Here is a 20209-nt window from a genome sequence, read left to right as displayed (position 1 = left end):
AGGCTAACATTTTTTAAATGCCACAGCTCACTTTATATGCTGTAAACCTTGTTAATGTTGCTAACAAGAAAGTTAAAAACTCAAAGCTATAAAAATAGGAATGCCACTGCTCACTAAATAAATATACGTGAGAACCAAATATTCCGATACAAGTTCTGGAACAGCTCATGTGTCCAGGGAGGAAGGAAGAAAAAAACACCAACTTAAGTTGTGCTGCTGATGTTATAAAGCTCCCTATAGTCAGACAAAAACATCTCCCATTCAGTGTTTGACAAAATTTCGAGTGGTTCTTGAGAATTCAAAACCGTAATGTGGACAAGTGGCAGGGCCTTTAGGAAGGCAGGACAGGCGGCTGCAGGGACAGTGGATGGGGCAGGAAGGGAGGGAGGTAAGGAGGTTTCTTTCTGTCTGACTCAACAACAGATTGTTAACATGGCAGCAGTGGGGAACAGGTTTCCTTCAAAACAGGCCACCTACATATTCTGGCCTCTGCTGTTGGCACCAGATCCGAGTTAACAGACCCAGTTTGGGCCTGTTATATGCAGTCTGGGATGTATAGTGAATCTTTCCGACAGGTTGGGCTCTAGTGATTCAGGGGCTGGAACTTCCAGGGATTATTTTTGGCATTTATGCTCTAACTTATATGTGTTTGAAGTTGCTTATTGATGCAGCCTTTTAACTATACAATGTGAGAGCTGAGATCTACTCCTACTGTTGGGCCTGCTGAATTGTGTGGGATCACCAGTCTGCTTAGCATTGGCAAGCTAAGCTTTTGTGTTTTCTAGTCTGTGCTCGTGAAAAACACCCTTTTTCTTTTCCTAATTTATTTCCTTCAGGAAATTATGAATGAAAGATCGTAAAATATATGATATTTACTCACATGATGGACCTTTGTTTACAGATTTTGGCAACACAAAACAATACCTATCTTATATTTATGTATATAAATCTAGTCAGGGATATACAGGGAAGACAAATGGGGGAGAGAGAGAGAGAGGTATTATTTCCACCTTTCTGTGAATGCAGGCTTTGGCTTTTTCTAAGAATAGGTTCTGCACTGTCCTTTTACCCCATTGGTGTGTGGAGTGTTGTATATTGTCAGGCAGATATGAAGCAAACTCGTATTTATGTAAGCATTGGTTTCCTGATCCCAACACCAAACTCGGTTTATGGAAGTCCTGTGAACTGTAAATCAGCTGCCAAGAGAGGCAAACACAACTGCTCTCCCAGTGTCATAACCCCACAAACAACAAACACATCTCCTCCTCCTCACAAGGCTCTGCAGGAATAGAAACAACTTGTCGTGACCCTGAGTGCATTAACAGGCCTTGGCTGACCTAACCAGCCTTACCTGGGGCCACCAACCACACCTGAGAGCCCCCACCTACGCACCCTGTCCCCATTGCTCTGGGGGTGCATTTAATCTCAGGCTTTGGTAACTGCTCCTTGGGGAGGCTCTATGCCTATCGAACATTAAAACTAGCATTATAGTTGTTGAGAGACCCTCAAACTTATTTGAAAGAGGTAGGTTCCTTGCTACTCTGCCTTACCCGAGAAGATTTCTGAGAAAAAAAAAATGTGAATCAGCAGAATCAGCTGATGGAGCCCTAGAATTGCAAGCTATTATTTCAAGACATACATAACATAAGGAGGCTGGTTTGTGAAGCAAGCTCTGTTTGCCTGCCACCCTGGGATACCTTACAACCACCAAGAAGACTATCACAAAGTTCTGTCTTTGCTCTACTTATTTGTTTATCCTTAGTTAAGTGGAACAAAATAGCTTCGGGACAAATAGGAGGGTTGTGCTGAGGATCTACTACATGCTAATGTACTTATTGACCTCCTAGTTGAGCGACAGAAAGATTGTGGTGGGGAGAGTTAAGCTAAAAAAGAGTTTAAGATATCCAAAGGTTTGTTTCCTCCTTTGATGTGATGAACACTAGGGTGTCAGGAAGGTAGCTCGGATGAGGAACACTTGTAAGCTCTGCCATGCGCTGTATGACCATGTCCATAGCTGTAAATAATGTTGCTGGCAGTGGTTTCATGTGCAATTGTGCAGTTGACATGCACACGAGAGCAAGATGTGCCAACTGCAGGCTGTCGTGCAGGTCTGGGGGATGCTTACAGAGGTACGTGGTCATAGCTCTTAAAAAACAAACTGGTTGATTGGCTTCTGTGTGCTACTGCACTTGAAACAATCTCTATGTAAGCAAACCTTGGGAAAGTTCAGTTAAGACTTTGTGGCTTTTTGGTTTCTTTACATATTTACTCTCTTTTCCTTTCTGACATTGGACACGCCATCTCGGGGGTAGCTAATATCCACTGAGGCTGGGCAGTTGCTTCATCAAAAGGCCAGATTTGGAAGCCAAATTTAGGGACTTCCACCAGAGTTGAAGTCAAAAGACACTGGAAGGAATATATTTGAATTCTGAGAATATATATAAATGTGTGCCTGCTGTATTAAGGCAATTATTTCTATCTAGGTCACTTCTTGACAATGTGAAACACTCACTTCAGGTCAAGTCCCGAAAAGACCTGAGCTTTCAGCATCTTCCAGGGGGTTAGCAAGACCAGAGGTATCTCAGTAGCTTGTAGAGTAAAGGCCTTATTGGTTGTTAAATGTTCAGGTTTTCAAATGTCATTATCATAAGCTTCATCTGGGCTGACTATATGTGAGTTGGCAGTGCTTGGATTCTTCTGTCTTCAGCAGCTAATTGTGAGGACTTTTTTCTATGTTTACACTCCCTTCCTCTCCATGTTCAAGTGATTATTTTTTTTTTTTTTTCCTGTGGTGAGAGCTAGCAACACGCGTTTGGATATTTTCACTCTTCTCCCTCATCTGGACCGTTTTTCATCCAGACCATTTGCCACACTTCACTGTTTTTGGTCAGACATACCAAGCCTTCCATAACGAGGCTACACAGAAAACTGTTTTCCAGCATGGCATAACTAAAGGAAAGAGTCTTTTGGGTTTTGAAGAGGATTTGGCACCAGGTCTTAGCAATGTTTAAAAATGTATATGTACTCCTACTGTACATTGTTATGTTTCCTGCTCAACCCTTGATTTTTGTAGCCACCTATGGGTCAGGAATGAGGAATGGTTGGAGAATAGCATGTGGCTATGTTCAGAGAGCTCCACGCTCACTTTGTCTTAAACATAGCCAAAAGACTGTATTCTAAAACTTTTGTACATTTATTTAACTTCCCCTCTGCAATGACAGAAAAAATTACTTACAGATACTACCCTGCTTCTTGTGAAGAAAAAAGGAAAGTTCAGGGCTATGGTAAAGCCTAAGCATTTTAAGAAGTTGGTTCTCTTTCCACAAATAGAGATTATGTGCATGATTAACAACTGAGAAGTGATTAAATTGATTAATGACTGAAAATTTTAGCTTACTTAGTAAGAGTGGAATGATACATTATGCCTATATTCTTGAGGAGTGAGGAAGGTAGATAATCCAAATGAGGAATGTATTCTTTTATTGCATGGCTAATAAGAATAATAAAAAACTACAAGCAAACAAAAATCCAGCTGTTTAGTTTGGCCCTCTAGAATTTCAATAAAATTTTATGAAACTATTTGGGCTGTTTGAAGCAGTAACTCAGTTATGTACAAGACTCAATGTATTATGCTCACAGGAGAAAAAATGGTGGGATTTTTAGCAAGAGTATGTAGTTTTCAAGGGCTACTGATTACAGTTTGGTGAGAAGTTTTCCATTTTATCCCCTCCTCAATCTCAGTCCTGACTGCAATTTATTATGCTATCCAGGATAGCATGCTGAGATACTGATTTTGTTGGAAGACCACACTCAAAATTGCACTGAAATTGGATGTAACATGGGAACCATCACAGTCAGGACTTTGCCACTGAAGTCTAGGAACAATTTTGCAGTGGGTCATGTTGCGTCTTGTCTAGGGTTTTCACAAATTAAAAATCTATTTATATATGAATTTTAAATCAAAGCACAAACATTCTGTGCTTTGATTTAAAGCACTTACATTTTTCTCTTCACCTCAAACATGGACTGTGTTCAGCATTCTCATTTGAATGTACACCAGCGTAAGTCCTGGGAAAGATGTTTTCTTCAGCAGTCAAATAGGCTTTTTGTTCATGCTGCTACATTTCTGACATAAGAAACCAGATGAGACATGAAGATGGCAAACTGTTGAACTGTTGTCATTTTAAGCCCTCCCGAGAGGGAAGCCAAGGCAAGATGCAAGACCTGAACTTTCCAAGGGGATGTACTGCTGTAGACAGTCTTTTCATCTATTTTCCCTCTCTCCCTTGCCTCGGGATTTTTCCAGTTGTGTTAGGCAGGACCAAGTATTTTTGCATTTATGGGTTTTCTCTGTAGCTTGTTACCTGTTCAGGCTGCAGTGCTAATGTAAAATTTTTATGATAGAATAATGTCTACTGTTGAGTATCAAAGGGAAAAAAAAATCTAGGGAAAGAGGAAAAATAGAGGAAATATTTTTTTTCCTGGTTGATTTATATTTCAGGAGCACTGAAATCACTTGGTAATTTTGCTTTTCGGGTAAATATTTCAACTTAAAATGCAAGTTAGTTTGCAAGCAAATTTGATGTTAAGTGGGATTTTCTTGTACATTGCAAGAGAGCCTGTGAAATTTCTTTGGTTATAAAGCCAGGGTGCTTTGTTTCATTTGGAAATTCTGACCAGTGGCACCCTGAATGTTCTCCAGGTGTTGCAGTCTTGAGTAACAATCCCATTAACTGCTAATTTATAGTGCTCATTAGCCGGGAGGTAGCAGGGGAAAGGGTAGAGTCTGTTACTGTCCCTGTAGCTCAGTACCATTTTTTGGCATGTATGGGTCAGTCATGGCTTGGGTCCTGCTCAGACCTTGTAACACTGCATCTCTTGCTTGCTATTTCTTCAGTATACATAATACATATGAATATGATGCCCAGATTCTTTCTGGAGAGCTTTAGAAGCTTCAGTCAAAATTTACAGGCGTGAGTACCTTCAGTGCAGCTTACCTCAGCAATGAGCAAATTATTATTCTATAATCTCCAAAAACTGGGTCTCTTACCTCAATTCCTTTCTCTATTCAAATAACTGCACTTTACGTTATTTGGTGGCAAACATTCTTCTCCTGGTTGTAATCTACAAACTTGCACTAGACTGATCTCATCTCTAGACCGGAGGTTCCCCCCTTCCAATGCCTTCATTCTGAGATTCATGAAGAGCTTCATTTCAACAGGTGAAATAGTATTGAGGCTAAATTCAGGATCTGTAGGCAAAGGAACAGTGAGGGAAGGCAAGAGTTTTGAATTGGCAGATTTCTTCAGTCACCTACCAGCACAGTCCAGAGTTGAGCACATAGGATGTCATTTCCATGTAGACTGAGTCCAAAGGTATCTACAAGCAGAAAAACAATATGAAAAACTTTCATGGTTTGGGTTTATCTACTGATATGGTTTTCTTCTGTATCAAGCTCATAGAACTTGGTATCTTCACAGCATTCTGGGTGGTAGATAGAAAACACTAGTTAATGCTCAACCAAGCTATTTTTCTGGTGCTGTGGATGTTAAGTTACTGAAATTCAATGATGTATTATGTTAGCGGTAATATATATTTGTGTGTGAATGTGTAGAGACATTGTGTTCAGCAGAAGGGCTGTTTGGGTAGAAGGAGAGGAAAGCCTACTCTTTATGCCTCTGGCAAACTTCCATAACTGGCTCACCCTGACTGGATAAGATTTGTTATTTGTAGAGTGGTGGCTGCCTGGAGAAATGCTGTAGCAGCGAGCTTAGCCTGTGTGTCTAGCAGCAGCCTTTATTAATTGCAGCAGTGGGTGGAAAATGCATTAGTTTCATATATTACTGCTGAGGGGTTGACGGCATCCATTCTCACAGGATTGCTATATGCTCCATGTTCCTATATGGAATTCTCTTCAACCTCTTCTTTTTCCTTTCTTTCTCTTGAGATGTTGCTTGTGGTACCCTCATTTCCTGCCTCCTTTGCTAGTCAAGGCAGGGGATGGAAGAACCCTGATACCAGCCTAAGGTCCTTCATGATGCCACAAAATGGGGAGGTTGTTTTTCAGGAGTCACTCAGTGGCTGCTTTTTTGTCTGGTTTCAGGAAAATTAAATAAAAAAGGAAAGAGGAAAATGAGAATTACTAGTAAAAGGAAAATAACATTATTCTCCATAAAGTATTTGCAGAAGTTTCTACTTTCTTCCGTCTTACCTTCCATTGAGATATCTGGAAACTTCCCTCTGTTTCAGTACTGCTCAAGCAGTTCTGCAGAAGTGTCTGCTCACTGAAGATACAGGGCATAACCTGCCAGAGCCTTTTTTATATACCTGCCTATATCTGTCCTCAGCAGAAATGTTGCTGGCCAATGCGTGCTAACATTTTCCCTGGGGCTGCCAATGTGAGTATACAGGTGATACTACAATGCATAGGGTGGGGTGGCAGAAGGAATAATTTAAAGAAATAATTCAGGCAGCCCTAGCTGGCTGCGTCATGAAGTCTGCCACTCCAGCACAGCTCATCTGGATGTATGGGAACCAGCCTCGGAATAGCAAAGCTCAGCACTAACTTCCCCAGGGAAAAGTTGTTCATGCTGCGTACCTGCGAGGCATTTATATAGAATTACTCGGTGCATAGTGCATCCTCCTGCTGTCTGGTGCTACTAGTAACAGAGAAATATTGACTTAGACATGCTGTGGGTAAGATCACACCCTACTGGCTTTGAAGGTAAAAACATCCTCTGCCCCATGCAAGCCTACAAATAGGGTGTTTTGATAAGTATAGCTGAACTTGTGTTGCCTTTGAGGACAAGGATCCACAATTTTCTTTATCTCTGAAAGTGCACAGGGAATGCACCATAAGTCACATAACATGCAAAGCTGAAGAAACTTTGCCTCTCTTTTTGGCAACTCTTCAGTCTGTCACAAACTTGTGACAACAAGCATTCTCCTGCAAGTGTAGATGGGAATTGTGCTTGTGAAGGGCAAATCTTAACTTCTGTCTATGCACAAACTAAAAAGGCTTCTGGATTTCCTTATTTTGGGGGAGGAACATGAATATGGGAGCTTTAAGCTCTGAAGTTTTGGGAGAGAATTTCAAAAGTAATTTTGAAACCTTATAACTTCCTAGCTTCCAGATCTGGCTTGAGAGCTTCAATGCCATGGGGTGGTGAGAGGCAGTAAAACTTCAGGTTAAATATATGCAAAAATAAGCTTAACTTGAAAACAAATCCTTGCGCTTCTGATGTTGAACTCTGTTATGAACCAGATAGAGTAATGCCAGTAAAGAAACCCCAGGTTCATTTCAGCCAACATGTGGGATGGTTTGCAAAGCATTAGTTTGTCGTCTGAGCCCCCAACTAATATTTGGGCTTTCTATTTCCAGTGGTGCCATGTGCCATTTCTTAACATAGGAAATTTGGCTGTTATCTTCAGAGGCTTAACCAAGAATTTGGTTTAAGAGAAGACTGTGCAGGTTCCCTTGCCAGCATAACTTGCTTTGTTTTATGAGTGCATGTGATGACCTCTGTGTCTTCATATGGGCTGTTTACAGCGCAACCACGAAGATAAATGGGAGATGGTTAAAGCTGTTAAATTCCAGTGTTCGCTCATTGCACAGTAAGTTCTGAAGTGAACAAAATAAGTTGTAAAGAAAAGTAATCTGAAGTGCATCTAATGCCCTTCTAATAAGGGCATGTGATAATTTCAAGAAATATTGTCCATTTTTATGGAACTGTATCTGTTCATGAAAACTGAATCAAAATTGCAAAACATTCTATACATGCTAACTGGAAAAAAAATGGTCCTATTTAATATTTATGGTTTGTCTCTTTTAGTTTCAGACAACCAAAAAATTATTTCATGGAATTCAGAATTAATGTACATTAAAAAAAAAAAAAAAAAACTTAACAAAGGAAAAAACCCTTCTCTGAATATTTTTTTTTAGCATCTCTTCCCCAGTTCTGGAAGAGGAAATTCTGCAAACCAAATCTGAACTCAGGAAAGGGAGGTACTAGCAAGTTTGCTGTGCCAAAAGAAAACACAAAAGGTAAAATATAGCATCATCCAGAAGACTCCCCTCAGTCACACATCTTCTTTGAAAGATGCAGCTCTTGTCCAGATCACAGCAATTTAATGCGATACAGAACACTTTTACCAAAGAGCAGAAGTTATTAAGAGCTTTTACAGATGAGCCTTTTAAAAACTGCTAATATGAAGTGTTCTCTTTGTATCAAAGCATCAATGGGTGGAGTGTTTCCTTTACGTTTTCACAGATAAAGTATTTGTTTCTTACAGTGACTCACTCAGATTAGCACTTCAAGAACTGAGCCAAGGTGAAAGAATTTGTTCTGCTTTTTCTAATTCATCTGCTAAACATGTTTATTTCTATAAAACTTGTGCATCAAGTAACATTTACTGTACTTTATTACTATATTCTGCTTAGTCTTTTTTTTCAAGCTCAGCCCCTGGCAAGTGATTAAAAGTTTTAAGTGACACCTAGTGCCCTGTTAAGTTGCTAAGTCTTACAATAGCATCTGGAAATGATATCTGTCTCTTTAGGTGAATTCTTGGAAGAGAATTTAACTGTAATTACCCCTTTACCTTCCTTTCCGTTCTTATCTTCTTTCCTTCAAGAGCTGACAGGGAAAAGTAAAGACAAGGTATGAGACAATGATATAAAACCTGTGTACATGTAAATCTAAGTTACTGCATATAAAAGAAAGAAAAACAAAATCAGAACTGCACTGGGAGCTGTGATGGGAAATAGAGAAGGTTTCTGTTCCATCTTGCATTTGTACATAGCACGAGAAAATTGCAGTTGATGGGAATCTTGATACAGGCAATGAAAAGTAGTGATGTACAGCTCTGTTCTAGGGGTGAGAAGAGCCAGAAAGAAAAGTTAGTGAATGTTTTTGCTGCTTTGAAAGGCATTAACTTCATTAACGTCCTAGAGACAAAGGCTATAGCATGGTCAACCTACAGACAAAAGCACCAAAATGAGTTAATGTTATACAAAGTACATGCATAGATCTTTGCATCAAAATAATACTTCCATGTTTATGCTTCGGAGTTAGTCATTACAGTTTGTCAGCATGTTTTGCGTGGGTTGGGATAATGATTTCTTCAAGACTGTTACAGTCTAGCTGGGAAAAGCAGCAATTCTCATGTGAGTTTTGTCACTTTAAAATTTATGCAACTGAAAAGGCCTAAAGAAATTATTGGCTGTAGATAACTATATTTGGTGATTTGGGATGGTGAAGAGAAGGCTTAATAGTTCACATTCTGTTTGTAATATGTTTGTAGTATTTACTGTACGTTGAACCCACACAAAGGTAGAAGAGCTGACATAGCTGGAAGCCGCTTGGATCCCACCACTGAAATTAAGGTAAGGATTTATATCTAATCCCCCATGTCCAAAACAGAAAACATACGCCTTCACATCAGGATGTGGGGCAGCAGTTTTCTGGTCACGATGGAGGAAGCTGGGGTGTAACAGTGTTCGAGTATCTTCTTGTGGTGTTGTAGGGAACAGCGCCAAGATGTTTTACTTCTCGCTTGATCTAAGTTGTTCTTCAGCCTTATGACCTGCATTGTCTTTCTACAGGGGTAGTGAAATCGCAAACATGCAGACCCCAGTATTAGCATAGCCAAGCTCCACATAAAAAAACTCACAGTAAAACAGCCTCGCTGCAGCCAAACCACATGTAAAAGCAAGCTGTGAAACAGACTCAACACTGCCAAACCACATGTAAAAGCATGCTGAAAACCACCCTCCGCATAGCCAAATTATGTATAAATTGGTGATGAACAGTCAAGGTCTGCATGTTTATTGGAACGACTCAAGGCTGTGGAGAATCCCTCATAAAATTCACCTTGTCCCCCACCTAATGTCCAAGCAAAGCCATCCAGTGATGCTCTGAACAGCCCCATTCCCAAGCCTGGAGTCACCAGGTAGTGGTTTGGTGGATTCGAGATCAAGCTGCTCAATATTTGAAAGTAGTAATCAAAAGAATCAAGCCCAGAAAGAAAAGAGGGATAATTTTTCTTGTTTCATTCAGACAGAACTGATATTGCTGGGTTATTCCCTCTAATATATCTTATTAACCTTTCTGACCACAGTGAGAAAATCAGTCTGTCAAGGGATGGAAAGAAGCATCTGGTTCTTGTGATTAATCTTTCTAGCTAGAAATGAGTGAGATACAATTAGCAATCCCATTTTCAGTTGTACTGACTTCAAAAAGTAATCTTAAAAAAAAAATATCATTACAAAAGAGGGGTAACGGGAAGAGTTGAGCTACCAATTCACTGATGTTTCACAACCTGAAATGCAGAGAGCTTTTAAATGGTTTTGTGACACATTTCACGTGCTATCATTGCAGTTGTTTTTCCAAGAAAAAAGTATTTGGGGGTTTTACAGCCTTTTTCTTACAGTAGGTCTCAAAGCACCTCACGAAGGAGCTCAGTATCATTATTCCCTTTCTAAAGCTGTAAAAGCTAGCAGGGAGACATGAAGGGACTTGTCCAGCGTTGTGCAGGAGGTCAATGGCAGCCCTCAGTGCAGAACCTGCATCTTCTGAGCCCACATTTCTGGCTTTTAAACATTCTTCTTAGTTATCCGAAGAGGGCTTGTGTTGGAAAAGGCTGCTCACAGAAACTGGTAGAAGTGATTTTAAGGGTGTGCTCAACCAGCGAGAGTTAGTTTTGCTTTTCTCTTGCACTGTTTTGTTTGAACATGTTGTTGTTTAATATGCCATGAGGGAGTTTGGGAACTGACTTCTGTGGGATAATCCAGGATTCCCGGCCTTTGACACACAGTGTAGCTGTTGAAATCAGGGGTCACGGCTTCCCTGGGTGTAAAGCAGAAGGGCTTGATGGGCTTAGGTGAAGAAATTTCAGAACATACAAGCTGAGGATTTAGCTAGGGGACCAAACTCGCATTCAGTGTAAGGGGGGCATTAATTTGATAAAATCAGTTCTATGTTTAAAAATTAATAGGGTTTTTATCCATTTCCAGCTGAGCAGTCTGTCAGTATGTAAATACCATAACTTATTTACACATTTTAAGTTCTCTAAATGCAATGTTAGCCGCCTTGTTTTTCTGTTGCTTGTTCCAGGCTTGCCTTTGCAGTCGTGCCTGCCTGGCGGCTACCAGCAGGCAGAGGCGCGGGGCCGGCTGGTACGGAGCAGTGCGGGGTTACAGGGAGGTGTGTGGCTGCTCACCCACTGCCCCACTCTAGTCACAAATGTTAGCTATTGCCAGGTGAAAAGAGGGTTCAGGAGCAAGCAAGTGCATTGTCCAAGCTCTCCGTGCTGCACCTGTCCAGCTCTGGCAGAAGTTGGTCCGCTTGGTAGAGACCTGAGCATCTCACTGTCAGTGAGAGACATCATGGAGGAGCTGACAATTCAAAACAGAGCAGAAACACTCTGCAGGACGTTAAAAAGCTCAGTATTGTCTCTAAGAAGTATCAGCTAGTGCAGTTAAGATAAACATGTGACATACTCGACTCATACAAAGTATTTTCTCAGGACTACACTGATGATAGTAAAAATGCCTAAAGCAGTATATGAAATAAAACAGCCCCATGTCTCAAAAGCGATCTTGTAAAGCCCAGTGACGAGTCTGACTAGAGGGGAAGAAACAGAGCAGGGCAGCAAGGGAGGAAGGGGAACCGCTGCAACATAGCATGGGGATCCAGGGTAATATCCTGAATGTCAATTTTGCTATCGATTTGAATTTTTTAAATCATCTTAAGAGCAAGAGTAAATGAATGGGGTGGGAGAGGAAGGCATGAAGATATTAAAATGCAAGGTTTGCTTTTTTATCAGCGATTATGCATTTACATTCTGTTCATTGCTTTTATGCTATTTTGCTGTTCTCTTATATCCGTATGTATGCTTTTACATCTCATTATCTGATGTACTTTAACAAAATATGTGAACTTAAGAACAAAAAGCCAAAGCCCACATTTGCTCATGCCAAATCTTATCTCTTTAAGATAGAAGGTTAATCATGTACACAGCCACAGTGTGGTTAAAAATAATCCTTCTGTCTCTGCAAAAATTATACTTTGTAATCGGCTTTTAACTAGCTCCACCACCACCACCAAATCAACATGTGTATGTATATTCTGCTTTACGAAGCTAGAGGCTCTGCAGATCATAAGGCAGATTGATATCTCCCGAAACGCTTGTCACTTCAATACTCCATCAAATCGCTGTGGATAGAGTTAGGTTTTCCCACTTGGAATTCAGTGGGAAAATCTTTCCTGGATTTCAGCAAACGCCCCAAGCCAGGGACTGACTTGGCAAGGTCAGACTGAAAACATCTCTCCACACTTACTTAGAGCAACGCACGGCTCAAACCCTGCTTTGTCCAGCTGTCAAAAGCCTGAAGTGGGAAGTTAGTTCGGCCGCAAAGACATAGAGATTGATCAACCAGAAATATATCCATCGGAACTTGGGAGCTGAGGTGTCTCGGGATCCTTCTCCCTAGGCTTTTCAGCAATCATCCCTGCCAGAAATACAACAAACACCCATTCTTTTCTTAGCTCCTTTGGTATCTAGTAAGACTCAGTTTGACAGCTTCAGCTTCTGGATTCCTGCTGCAGCAGCCCACTCCTGCTTGTACACTCTTGAGATAGGAGTCAGTGGGGGCAGGACCTGCTAAATACACCGACACTGGGAGAAATGGGTTCAGAAATACTTCCTCTTCAGTAGGAGCTGGGAAAGAAAATTTAATTGAAATACTCTACCCCTCTAAGGCCAATAGGAAGAAAACCCATTGGGATTACTTAGGACTTTAGAGCCAGATAATTTAGGAGTTCAGAGCTACGGTGTCTGTGGAAGAGCAAGACCCCTTTCTTCATGCCCTGCTTGCCTTGAACAGACTTGGAAATTAAATCTGTGCCCCTCACAACAGATCCTCCATGGTGGAAGTGAAATCTGAAAGAGAAGGGACACAGCCTGAGCCTCTCTTCTTGGGCAAGAGTCAGAGAGGACATTTTGCAGGGGAAATGAAGTCTCCTGATGTGTGAGCTGAAAAGATGAGGTGGGAATGAAATAAATAGGACAATCCATAAAAAAACAGCATGCAGACAATTTTCTGACTAGTTACAGGAGGCTATCAAAATGGCAGCAAATTCCCATTTCCACCTAGCCACTCTTAAAGCCTACAAGTGCTAGCCCTGTATGTAGATGAAAGGAGAGGCTCACTGAATTTGTCCCACTATAATCAGGCACAAGAACAGAACAAGTACAAAAACAGTTGTTAGGGGTTTCCTCCCCAGTTTAAAAATATCCTAACCTCATCAGTGACCCTGGTACAGAGAATTTCTTTCACCTTAAGCCCTCCAAATTCTCAGCCAGTCATTAATCCTTAGGATGTGCCCTTTGCCTTTATCCTTATTGGACAATCCAACCTATTTCTTGTCTGCCTTTGGGGCAGATAACCTCAAAATATTAGCTCTCAGGAAAACTGGATGTATTTGCTTCCAGGAGGGAAGATACTGAAATTAAATAGTAGTGCTTATGTAAAGTACTGACTCTAATTATCCTTGCTTCTTTTTTAATCTTTTCAATTGTTTCATACAGAATTATCATATTTCCAGAAATATTTAATGACCCCATTCTTATTCTTGAATTGTTTTATTTCTAAGTCTCTATCTTGTATTCTGGGCGCTCCTGAAAACAATTGGACCCCAGACTATCAGCTCCTTGGAGATTTCTTTATTTGCTGTGCCTTACCAACATGTATTCTGGAAAGATCATCACTGGACCCACGAGAGATAGGGGAAAGTTTGAAAGTGGTACTTCACTGTGGTATTTTTATAGTGTTCCCCAATGGTATGTTTGCAGCAGTTAGGAGAAGGAAAAAAAAATAAAAGTAATAAAGAAATGTACATCAATCAAAGCAGCTAATCAGAACAAAATGCTGATTTCTGTCTCCTGTTCTGTTTCTTTTTTGGATGGAGTATAGTTGCTGATATGTATGCTGGTCTTCTAATCCTTTAATGGGGGCACAGGCTTTTGAAGACTCCCTCTCAGAGGTGCTATTACGAAATATATGCTTCTAATTTAACTTCTCATGCCATATTACAGTAGCCTGAAGCAATTGTAGGTGTTGGGTTTGTGAGAAAAGCCCAATGTTGATGTTTATCAGATGACCTTTTAAAGGGTAATGTGGGGGTTATCCATTGGCATGATTGAGACCATATGTAGGTCACTTTTCCCAGGCATTTCTTACCGCTTTTCAAAATCCCATCTATTTTTACCCAAATTCAGCCAGGTACCTTTCATCTCTGGTATGTTTATGGGCATTAAAAAATGAGTCTGAAACAAAATGTTTGCTTTTTTGGAGTAATTTCTATCTGAAAAGTCAAGAAGGCTTGAATGTGTGAATATATTGTCAGAACATCGCTATTACAGATACCAACAAACTTTTATTTTTGAACATTTTAGATGTATACAGCAGTTTATCCTTTTTCTTCTCCTCTGTGTTGTCCTTCCTTACAAAGGTTTCTTGAAACACTACAGACAGGAAAGGAATTTTCTCCATGGGATTCAGCTGTTCGTGTTGAATCTAGGCACCAAAACCCGAGGCTGGGTGCAGCCAAGCAGTCCTTGCGCTCAATCTCAGGTCACTTCTCAGAGGTAGGGCATGTGGGTTTGGTGCTGAGTGCTCAGGCAATGACCTCGCAGTGATGTGTTGCTATAGAGATGCTGAGATCTGGGGTTTTGGTAAAATCCATTATCCCTGTTACAGAAGAGAGGGGTGGAAGATGGATCTGCCCCAGTGCTGTGCATTCGAGATCGTCCTTTCTGCTGCTTTAGAAGTTCAGCTTTTCCTTCCTAGTTCATCACCTTGGTAGAGTCCTTGCTGAAGACCAGCTGTTTCCTGCAAGTCTTCAAAAATGTCTTATTACAAAATATTTCTGTTTTTTCTTTCAAGGAGATCTTTGAGAAGAAAATCTTCTTTCAGAGAAGATCTTTGCATTATCAGGGGGTGAGGAAAAGTAGCATTGTAAGCTTTACCACAAAGCAGAGTTCAATACACTATGTTGAGGTAAGGTTACACGATGGATTGTCTAAAACAACTTAATGTTTTAGGCAGTTAATGTTGAGCACCTGCTGATATTTTGAGGTTTTGGTGTCCCAGATTTGTAGTTCATTATTGGGAAAACTTAATTACTCCACTAGTACTGAGACAGGCTTAGGAGGTACAGAGAAACATGAAGTGAAGAAACATGGACACGAAGGTTATACGTGTGCTGCCATCACGAAGAAACTAAGGGAGGAGCAGTGTGTGGTACCACAAAAAAAGTACTACTAAGTGAGAAAAGATTTTCATTCCTGTGAACTTAAAGGTTTTTCTAAGTATCAGACTCTTAAAAGCTTGGCTTACATGGCAGTGTACTTTCCTTAGACGAATTATTGTACTCAACATGAAGATGGACAGTGAAACGCTGGGCCTGTAGCATAAGATACCAAAACACAGGGAGCTCATGGCTAACTTCCACTTGAAATGCTACAAACTGGCAGTGCCTTTACATTAAAAAATGGAGCACTTGTTCCTCTAGGGTTGGGGTACCTGTGTCAGGGCCCTGTATCAGGCTGTAATGTTCCTGCTCGGCCGTATCAGGGCTTCCCACAGCCTATGACCCCATTTTTGCCCAGGCCCATCAGTTCCCCATCTCATAAACGTGTGCCACTTCGTTACTGTCAAGTGTCAGACACAGGTTACGGAGGGCTCACACTCGAGCTACTGTGCGTCAGTAGCAGCTCCCATAAGCCCTGAGCATGGCAAATGCAAAATCATGACCTCTCTACATTTCTTTCCTTGTGGGGTAGGGCAAGTGGCACTCCTGGCATGTCCTGCAGGCTGAGAACATGCACACGAGCAGTCACCACCGCGCAGCCAACATGCGCTGACATGTTAAGCCACAGGAATTCGATTGAGGCAGAGCTTTTCATCAGCTTGTACTAGAAAGATAAAATGCTGCCCCCGTTGAAGGCAGTGGCAAAACTCTGGTTGGCTTTGCAACAGCCAACATCTCACCCTTCTGGCCGCTGCCCTCGGAGCTGGAAGGCCAGGATGCGGACGGTGCTTTCACAGCTCACCTGCTAGAGGAATGGGGAGCTTTGAGATTTTGGAGGCCGTCATGGCAGCGCAGTAAGCACAGAGGCCGGCAGTCAGGCTTTGATTTTCCGCTGCAGTCACAATAGCTCCTTCTCCTCAAAAACGTTACACAGGTTGGGGGTTTTCTGGGGAGCATTAATGTATCTCCCTTTAGTCCAAATGCATGAATTACGTTCAAATAGCATGGGAATGGCTTATCCATAAATTCTCGTAATAACTGCCATGAATAATGCTATCTAGCCAGTTGTACTGCTCTCCCTGCTTTCGTTCTCCGGTAGCTTGCAAAAGCAATCAACATCAAATTTAGGGTGGATTTAGCAAGGGGATTTGGACTTCTTAATGTGAAAGACGGCTTTGAAAAACTCAGCCTTAGCAAACGGCAGCTAATAATAATGATAACAATAATAAAGATAAGCCGATTCATATCTCCCCACCCAAAACATTTATATAATGAATTAGTTAATTGTATTTTATCTGCTTCTAATGGGTGGGTTGCTAGCCTTTGCATTACAGCAAACCTGGGGGAGCTCTCATGCAGTCTGATGCCAAGAATATGTGTTATTTCATATTCTGTTATTTGCTTTGAGTTTAAGGTGGTGAGAGGAAATTCCCCTGCAATCAGCTATAAGTGGTTTTACAGTGAGCAAGTCTTTTCAGTGCTTGAACATCTCATTAAAGGAAGAAAAAAAAATCTCTTTATCTGCTTTTTGTAGTTCAGTCATTTACCATATATCTAGGTAGAAGCCTTAAAAAAAATATCCAACAGCTCAAGCATTAGAACGTACAAAAATTAATTCCTGTGTCATTTTATCTGCCTAGTTGGGCCTAAAAATAGCCTGTGGGAAGGAGGACCAGAAGCCTTGAGTGTCTGAGGCAATTTGTATCAATTATTTCCCAATGTACCAGTCACAATTGAAAGCCCTTGCCTGAGTGCCTCCATTAGCCAGGTGTCAGAGCTCTCTCTGTTTTCATTTCAGGCTTTTTGCTGGGAACAGGGTGTGTGCGGGCTGAAAAGCACTGAGGAGGAACTGAGGCCATGGCTGATCCAGGAGGGTGCCCAGAGCAGCTCTGCAGGCGAGGTTAGTGCCTTCGCTTCTCTGTCATCACCAGTCCCTGAGAGCAATCACCACCCACCAACAGTTCCTCAAGATAAGACTGAGCCAGCTGGGAGAAGAAAGCCTTTGATATTTCGCTGCCTCGCTGAGTAAGTATGCCATAACAATAATACTTTGAACTTTTACAGCACCTTTTCATACCAGGGTCTGAGTGCTCTACAAATATTCATCCACTAAGCCTCATACCACCTATTGGAGGAAGAAACTTTTTATTGAACTCCTTTTATAGGCCAAATCTTCCAAAGAGTTCAGCATCCATTTTGTCTACATTAGAAAACTTTCTTGGTTTGCATGAAGTACCTGTTAGTTTCTAGGTTTCCACTTTAGCCACCCATGCCCAGCATTGGTAAGGTCTGTACAACCTCTGCCCCAAACGGTTTAAGTCCTGGGCTTCTGCTGGTGTGCCCCCATAAAGCTGAAGATCTTGTAAACTGCTTATCTCCTGCTTACAGCTCGCGGGAACCTTCGTGAGCTCCTGATGAGAATTCTGCTGAACAAAGCAAAGCTTTGTCAAAATGCCAGTGGTCTTTCTGCTGTCTGTAGCCATATTGTTGGCTAATGTTGAATGCTACATGAAAAGTAGATATGTTTGTTTTCTTCATCATCAAAACTATTTTCTGTAATGCTATTATATTTGGAAGCAGAGCAAGAATATACTTGTCACAGTTACATACAAGCATACCATAGACAAATTAAAAAGAGATGCTACATCCCAGGTAGGCATTGTATTTTCATTTGTAAAGCATGCTACAGAATTAAACTTTGATCTTCATTTTCTGTCTGCTTTCTCAGTGAGAGAATACAGTCAAAGCCAGTTCTGGAATTGATCTATCTCTATGCGAAGTTGATTTTAAACTTGTGCCAAATGTCAATGAAGAATCACAGTTAAGGTTTCCATGCATAGAAAAACACTGGCTCATAGGGAGGATAGGCTAAGAGTGCACTCTGCAGCCCAGAGGACAATATACATGCCTTCTAGTTACTAGTCCCTTCAGGGAGTTTACACATTTACAATTCAATACCAACACTATCCCTATAGCATTCAGAGTCTTCATCTTTACCCCCTTCCCCATGGCTGGCCAGAGCATCCAAAAGGTAAAGCGTTTGAGGCATTACATGGGACTAGAGCATTTGAGTCCTGCTCCACAAGTCAAACAATCCACTCACTGATGCCTTCAGCTCTTATTTCTACTGTTGCTACTGAAAAATCAATTAATTCTCTTGGCTACTTTAATTTTGGGGCACCGTAACTGTGTTGATTGCACCTGAGGCAGTCGTCACCTGTTCCTGTTGCTGAAGTACGCCAAAGCCTTTGGTCATTCAAATCCCACGAATTCAAGGCGTGGAATTCATATGCTTGTTGCAGTGACCCTAATCTCTTAAAACTGAGAAGTAAACTTCCAGCACACAGTTGCTTTTCTGAGCCGAATTTCTAATCTTTTGAGACTTGCACATCACAAATCGTAAGCGCAAAGTGGAGAAAAAGAGGAAATATAGAGTGATAGTCCAGCTAAAATTTGTCAAATATATAATCTCTTCAAGTAAGGCTGTACTAATGTGGAAGGTGGGAGGCAGGGTGATGACTGGCTCTTCTTCCTTTATTTTATACTCCTGGGAAAAGAGAGACACACTGAAGACAGCAATATATACATATATGTACATATATATATATGTATATAAAGGTATTAGAACTGTTTGAACTCTTTGAACTGCTGAAAAGACATGCCCTCCAAATCACTTTCTTAACTTTTCCTATAATTCAAAAGCTGCATTTCTCACAGCTCACGTCTCAGAGTGGACCAGCAGAGGTGACTGGGCATATAAGAATAACACTGGACAGAAGGTATGTATGGAAGGTGCTAATCTTTTGCCATGTATATAAGGTATGTAATCACTTGGGAGATAATCTCTAATTTTGAAAAGGCAGTCATTCATTTTGCAACAAATTAAAGACCAAACGTACTGTTTCTGTGAAGCCCTCTCCAAGTTTAGAGTTTAGCTTTAGCTCTCAAAAAATCCTCTTAAGACGAAAGAAACTCAGCTCGTGTAAATCAGCATAGCCTCCCTTCCTTGCAACTCAGACTGCAGCTGGGCATGAAATCCTTGCAACTCAGACTGCAGCTGGGCATGAAATACTACAGTGTACATTGGTGTCCTCTAACCGAGCTTCTATGCCGCTGAGACCGAATGGTGATCGTCTTCCCTCTGGACAGCTGCTGCATCAATAAGGCAACCAAAGGTGAAATGATAGAAATCAATCTGCTTCTCATTAATGAGACGAATAGAACTATGCCAGGGAGAGAGATCGATAAAAGGGCGAGAAGATGTGTTAAGAATTAGTTAAAAGAGGGATTGAAGGAGGAAGTTATTATTTTTTCAGATAGTTTAGAATAAACTTTGGAGTGCTTTTGGATAAGTGTCTCACATGAGCAGTGTTACATACATTCTGAGTATACACACTTCTAGATAAAATGGGTTCAGGAGAGATGTCTCATGTCAGAGTGAAGGGAGGCAGGTGCTTTTATGTTTTCATGGTTTTTCATAAAATATAGCTTTAAAATAAGAAAGGTACATTTTTCATATAATGAAGAGCAGAATATATAGGTGTATGGAAACTGAGTCACAGAGCTTGCACAAATTTTCTATAGGTAGAAGATATTTGTGTGCTTATACTTCCTTGTGTTCAAACATACACAAGTGCACACAAATAGCATGCATATAATTGCATGAGAGCCATTTATAATTTTTTTTTCTCTTTTTACTTCTAGTTAGCGTACTCCTGTATTTGTAGCCTAAATTACTTCTTAGGAGCAGAAAGTGATTCCTCTGCTAGCAGAAATAAAGAGACGAGGAATTTTTCACTCTGGATGCAATGACAAGGATATTATTGAAGTAGTTCTGGATCATCTAGGGGGGCACAAGACACTGTATGGTTCTGCTGCTGGGGAACCATTTTTCTCAG

The 20209-nt window shown here is 40.9% G+C and overlaps 1 protein-coding gene across 2 annotated transcripts in view; it reads left to right on the top strand.

Moving 5' to 3' along the window:
* The first annotated feature begins 1807 nt into the window (after positions 1-1807).
* LOC308192691 (uncharacterized protein) overlaps positions 1808-20209 on the top strand; it is a 60064-nt gene continuing 41662 nt past the window's right edge. The window contains exons 1-4 of one of the 2 annotated variants that reach the window (XM_080586578.1): positions 1808-2129; positions 9301-9382; positions 17110-17336; positions 19014-19090. In XM_080586578.1, the coding sequence (XP_080442704.1) occupies positions 1990-2129; positions 9301-9382; positions 17110-17336; positions 19014-19059 (495 nt within the window). In that variant the 5' untranslated portion in view covers positions 1808-1989 and the 3' untranslated portion in view covers positions 19060-19090. Of the gene's footprint in view, positions 2130-9300; positions 9383-14858; positions 15059-17109; positions 17337-19013; positions 19091-20209 lie in introns of those variants that run through there. The other variant, XR_013949013.1, reaches the window with a different exon arrangement.

This window comes from Anser brachyrhynchus (assembly GCF_964034855.1).
Source record: "Anser brachyrhynchus genome assembly, chromosome: 3".
Classification (NCBI taxonomy): Eukaryota; Metazoa; Chordata; class Aves; order Anseriformes; family Anatidae; genus Anser; species Anser brachyrhynchus.
This window is presented reverse-complemented; position numbering and strand designations above follow the sequence as displayed.